The sequence below is a fragment of the Mixophyes fleayi genome, chromosome 2 (assembly GCF_038048845.1).
Source record: "Mixophyes fleayi isolate aMixFle1 chromosome 2, aMixFle1.hap1, whole genome shotgun sequence".
Taxonomy (NCBI): domain Eukaryota; kingdom Metazoa; phylum Chordata; class Amphibia; order Anura; family Limnodynastidae; genus Mixophyes; species Mixophyes fleayi.
Window position 1 is genome coordinate 218000727 of NC_134403.1, and position 6000 is coordinate 218006726.

At 42.2% G+C, this 6000-nt stretch overlaps 1 protein-coding gene across 1 annotated transcript; it reads right to left on the minus strand.

Moving 5' to 3' along the window:
- Positions 1–4122: 4122 nt before the first annotated feature.
- On the minus strand, positions 4123–5765 carry LOC142140592 (myb-related transcription factor, partner of profilin-like). The gene is made up of 4 exons (XM_075198295.1): positions 5295–5765; positions 4703–4911; positions 4251–4336; positions 4123–4164 (listed from the first exon to the last, which is right to left on the minus strand). The coding sequence occupies exons 1-4, from the start codon at positions 5522–5524 to the stop codon at positions 4123–4125; spliced, it is 567 nt and encodes a 188-aa protein (XP_075054396.1). The 5' UTR covers positions 5525–5765.
- Positions 5766–6000: the final 235 nt, after the last annotated feature.

The following is a 6000-nucleotide window of genomic DNA, read 5'->3' on the forward strand; positions in this document are numbered from 1 at the left end:
CTATTGTGGAACAGGTTTTATTTTAAATGAATATATGAAATCTAGGTGTGGTTATATTCTCCTTTGCCACAGATTCACCATAGCCTACAAACATGCTCAATGGGGTAAATGTATAGTTTTAGAAAATGGCTATAGTGTGGAGGTTTGTATGTGTGTTTGGTGCTTAGTAGTAAATTGTTTGGACACTTTCAGCTTTTAGAGCAAACATGTGATGTGCGTAGGAATATAGGCATCACATTACAGGTAAATGTATATAAAGAAAGCAAAAATGTTACCAGTGTCAGGTCACACACTACCAACTTTTTGCCCTGGGCCAAATGGGATAACAATATTTTTCGCTTGTGCTAGTGGCACTTTGTTTCAAAGTGGTCCAACACCCACATGCCAGACACAAACCCCACACTAACAATTATGGGGAATGCATTAGGGCACTAAGCTAGTGGAGTCTTGCTACAAGGCCATAATACCATCACCTAGGGCCTGAATCATTAGTAATCTTCTTATCTTGTGCAAAAGGTAAGATGCTTATTGTTATGAAGAAACGGGGAGATAAGAGTGACGCAAAGATGGATTTTCATCCTAGCGTAAGAAATTCGTCACTTATGCAGTGGCTTTTGCTTCTTATCTCCCTTTTCTGAGCATGAACAGAGTGGATTAGCTTAAGATAAGCCAAAAATGACAGATAAGATCCTTAATGAATCAGGCCCCTAGTTTGCTAATTGGTCAAGGCAGCTATATGTAAACTTACAGCCACCATAGATACTCCACATGAGAACTAGTTACATTAGTCTGATTACCCATTGTTAGGCAGCAGTCACTTGATATGTTTGCTGAACCTGATAATGCAGGTCTCCAATGTTATTGTGGTGTAGAAATGTGAAATTTATTCTCCATACCATTTTCATGTAGCTTGTCCTCTTAAAGTGGAAAGTAGTGACAAATTAACATTCCACCTTTGTTTCTCTTCAAAGTGTGTGTTGTAATACCACCTATGTCTGTTTAAACATGCTAGTCAATGTTAACAATAATTTGCAGCATTTGTCCATGCCTTGGGCAAGGGAAGTACAAAGCCTTAATGTACAGATATCCGCCCTTTAGGATTATGGCTCCATGTTCAAATTCCTTTACCACCATCTAATCCAGGGGTGGGCAAACCTGTCCTCAAGGGCCATATCCAGTTCATGTTTTTAGGATTTCTTTAATCATGTACAGCTGAGTTAATCTATTTGGCTGGGTCAGTAATTATCCCACCTGTTTCTACAGACAGAAATCCTAAAAACATGAACTGGATATGGCCCTTGAGGACAGGTTTGGCCACCCCTTATCTAATCCAAGAGTGTTGGGCCGAGCACACAGTATTTTGAGGGATTAATGTCTGGTAGATATTGTTGATGTTTACATTGTTAGGTGAGGCATCCAGTTTTTTTGGCTTATAGAGGGTGAACGTGTGCAATGGGTACCTGTGTCTGTATTGGCAAGAAATCACAACATACCAAGCTTCACACGATAATATGTTGCCCGTTATAGAAAATTGCTTGGCCTTGCATAAATGTTTTCCAAAACTGGAAGGGAGCCAAATCCAAGTGACGTGCCCACTTTAACAATGAATGTATCAGTGTACATTACGTAAGAAACTCTAGGGTCTGTTTGTTATAATAATGTATTCAAGGTTCCAGAATGGTTTAAACTATCATGGATTGGGGGGATCAGATCATAGAGTTTGGAAAAGTCTTTACAGGATAGAGGAGTTTGGTGGACAAACTACCTCTTGGAGTCTACTTGTATTACAGAGTGTGCTTCTTTGCCTGACCAAACCATATCTATACTCCAAGCTTTTTCATTTGCGTCTTACATGATTAGTCAGACACACAGCACTACATACACCCTTATAGTGTGTCAAACTGTCACGTTAGTCTGTATTTCTTGATCCGAATCAGGGACCCTTGGGATTACCTGCAGCAGGTGTGAATCTGAACAGAGCAGCCTGGATGATCTTCCTGCTCATGTTCTTGCTGATTGTCCAATCTAGCAGGGGAATGAGCAGTCTGAGAATGTGGACACAAACACTGATTTTGTAATGCAGCCAGAAACACTGGGGCCAATAACTATCCACTGGAGAGAAGTGTGCTGTTCAGGCAATGAACAGATCACAGCAGCAGCTTTAAATGGTTTGTCCCAAGCAACTATTGGCTGAGCACTTAATGGGATCACAGGTGCTGAATCTGGTTGATCTGGAATGATCACCTGACTGCATCCAAGATGCCTGTGCACATGCAGCAGAACAAACAGTGTGTGTTTGATTACAAACGGAGCTGTGGAGGACGGGAATGTTGCTGACGACCAGAAGGCACCCAGGTAGCCGTGATATGACAGCGGCTGATGGGGTAAGTGCACCTAAGATCCAAATGTGAGACCCAACCTATATGTGCTTAGTGCAATAAGGTCATGAGGTTACATGTAAATAACTGTTATGCTAAATGACGTCGAGTGTACCACACACTGTGCATTAGCACTAATCTTAAATACAAATCCCTTATTAGATTTTTAGAATTAGCACAGATTCGTACCTGTACTAAATAGTAGTTAACAATATTTGTCCTGTGCCATCATGGGAAAAATTTTTTTTTAATTTATTTGGGTTCCCTTAACACCTGTCTTTTGTGGCTCCTTTGTGTTAGGTTACAGTTTGCAAATGCAATACTTTCTTGACAGAATGATTTGCCCTACCTCTAAAGGGGCACTGTAGTTGCAGGTTGTGTTTGCAATTATTTAGTAAGGCAAATAAAGAAACGCTATGGCAAAAGCATTAAGAAGCTTACCTTGATACACCTCTTGTTTAAGTCTTCTTCAGCAAACCATGGGCCAGATTCATTCTGGAAAGGTAAGGCAAAGTAACTAAGCAAGGGCAAAGCATGTCCGTTTGGAGGGGGATGTAAACCAAAAATGTCATTGGAGATGTAATTTTGGGGTAGGAGAGGTCCTACCTGACATGAACATTTCAGTGTACAAATAAGCTATCAAGTATTTGTGCGGTACATTAGGATACAGACATTTTTTTTTTTTTCGTCCTCTAAACCTATTGCTAATTTGCACCACTTGCATTTTAAAAGGCTTTTGAGCAGCATTCAGAAATATGTATCCTTGACATCTAGGTTCATTACTCAATCAGGGCCATGGCATGGTTTTGGTCAGCACACTGATATTAGATACATATTTGTTTGAATACGTTAATGAATCAGCCAGTTTGTTTGGAGATTATACTATGGTTAGACTTGATAACAAGCATTGTTATTACAAAAAACATTATGGAATCTGCCGTAAAAAAGAAATAGACATTTCAGTAGTAGGATTTTTTTTTATTATAAAAAAAAAAAAAAAAAATACATATTTTCGTCATATATTAAACTATATTTGTTAGGTTAAAACAATACAAATTAATTTTTCCGTGTTTTTTTAAAGCCGGTTGGACGGGAGGCTCCCCTACTCCGACTTCTTGTCACCCGTGATGTAGAGGAGTCAGAGGAACCAGGCAATGGGGCAAGGCAAGCGGGTTGTGTCCGACGAGGTGAAGGTGCAGGGTCAGGGGATGGGGATGGGGCCACGACAGGCGAGGGGGAAGTGGGCACAACGGGGGATTGGCCATAGCCACGAGCAAAGGCAAAACACATAAGACGACATAGTTCGGGGTCAGGGAGGGCGGAGGCGACAGACACATCAGGGAGGGCGGAGGCGACAGACACATCAGGGAGGGCGGAGGCGACAGACACATCAGGGAGGGCGGAGGCGACAGAAACATCAGGGAGGGCGGAGGCGACAGACACATCAGGGAGGGCGGAGGCGACAGACACATCAGGGAGAACGGAGGCGACAGACACATCAGGGAGGGCGGAGGCGACAGACACATCAGGGAGGGCGGAGGCGACAGACAACTGGGTATGGGGGCTGCCGAACAAATAATCTGAGCTGGGTGAAGGGATTGTGCCGGAGGTGCGTTGGGAGTGGACATGCAAGATATCACCCAGGAGTGTTGCAATATTTGTCACTGAAGTATTTAAATTATCAATTTTGGTGGCGAGTGTCGTCAGTAAAGAGGTGTGTGTGCTCATGAAATCGGAGAGTGTGTTAGTGAGACGGTCGATTTGCTGATCTGTGTGTTGGACAGTGCTTGATATGTGTGACAGGTGAACATTCTGTGCAAGAGTGACGTCTTTAAGATTTTCGGCTGCGCGTGCGAGTGTCCGCTGCCTTACATATTCCGCTGGAGCCAGCTGAGGCTCCTCCACATCACGGGCAACTTCTTCATCCACCGGTGAAGCAGGCGCCTGCTGCTCACATGCTGTAGAGAGATAATAAGTAAAATAAAGTAATTAGAATCAATGAGTAAGGTGCGATATTATATTGGCAAAAACATCTTACAACGCGTGATGTAGCATTGGTAAAGTGTCAGCTTCCCTTGAATGTGCTAGCAGCCCTTTCCGCTCCCCAAATACAAACATTGCCACTTATGGTCTGACATTTTAGGATGAGCCCTTCATATTGAGACCATTTGTCTTCAGTGTGTAAATGTCATTTCCTACTATGTGATAGGCAAACACATTGTGCAATTGAAGTTTACCTTCACACACACATCCTGAGAGTTGACACTTTTACTCAGACAGATACAAAGCTTTACAGACATTAAGAAAGCAAGCTCATCATGTACCTAGTGGAGCGGCCTCTCCTGTTCGGGGTGGGCTAGAGCCAGTGTCTATGTCGCCCACCCCAACTATCTCCACCAGGGCTATTGCAGCCCTCGCCCGCTCCTCGAGGGGTGTTAAAGTAGTACGTAGTCGAGGCCCCCCACCAGTGCCTTGAGCATGCCTGTGAAGCTCAACAAGCTTCGCTTTCAGGCGTCCTTTATAGTCTGCCCATCTGTGGAATAGACAAACATTATTGCCTCACATAGTACCTTCAACTCTAAATGACACATTTTTCAATCAAATACATTGCACGTTTGCTAATCACAACAATTTAACCTTCACATACAGTAATACAGAATTTGCTCTTTTGAAGTGCGTATAATGTGGTAAACATATTATGTCAATGTGACCAAGGGCCATGGTGTTAGTTTCTGAAAACAAAGGGCCTGATCAACAAATGCATTGGAGTCACAAGGTGGTTTCACCTCACAGGTGACTAATGCTACTATGTCACAATATCCATATTTATCTCTGTCAAATAATATATATAGATATCGCTAAATACACACAGTCATAAAGTTAAATAGGGCTATTATTTCTAAATTTAATTCGTACCTTTTCTGTACTTCAACCTTTGTACGCTCATACGGAGATATTTCATTTATGAGCCTTGTGATTTCCTGCCAATGGGTTTGGCGCTCGCGTCCGGTTATTTGGCGGTTCCCACTGTGGAACCTCGCCAGAACCTCTTCTACCAGCACCTCCAGCTCCTCCTCTATGAAGTTGTTTTTACGCCTAGTTGGCAGCCCTGGTGCCTCCACATTACTTGGGCCAGCATCAGACATATTCCTATTTCAAAGATAAGTTGTGTCTTTATAGGCAATGCACACAGTCAGGTGGTGATACAGAATCTAAGCACATTCCCCCCCTACATAAGGTACAATTTCACAAACTTCTAACTAGGTCTAAAACACATGCCCCTTATTATAATAAACATTGTGGTTTGTCTATTTAACGGCCATTTAGTTTGACCACTGCATTTTGACTGACATATTAGTCAAATACTATAGCAACATTCTCCTACTACTACTACTACTCTTCACTTTGCAAACCATAACATTGGTTTACAGGTTAGCAACACACCAAAATGAAGGATATCACTCAGTTGCAAACCCTATATTGTGTAATTATTATTAATATTTGGTTACAAATCAGCCACCATTTGGACCCATGTGTCCATCAATGCAATGAGCTAGTTATTATGCCGTTGAACAAGGATAAGGTTCAAAAGAACTTAGCATACTGTAGGCTACTATTGAAA

What these genes read in the sequence shown, in the direction of transcription:
- LOC142140592 (XM_075198295.1), bottom strand. Translation starts at nt 5,524, where the DNA reads ATGTCTGATGCTGGCCCAAGTAATGTGGAGGCACCAGGGCTGCCAACT. An exon ending in AAGGTTGAAGTACAGAAAAG is followed by an intron (nt 4,912 to 5,294) that starts GTACGAATTAAA and finishes TCTATTCCACAG; the next exon opens with ATGGGCAGACTATAAAGGAC. An exon ending in AGGAGAGGCCGCTCCACTAG is followed by an intron (nt 4,337 to 4,702) that starts GTACATGATGAG and finishes ATCTCTCTACAG; the next exon opens with CATGTGAGCAGCAGGCGCCT.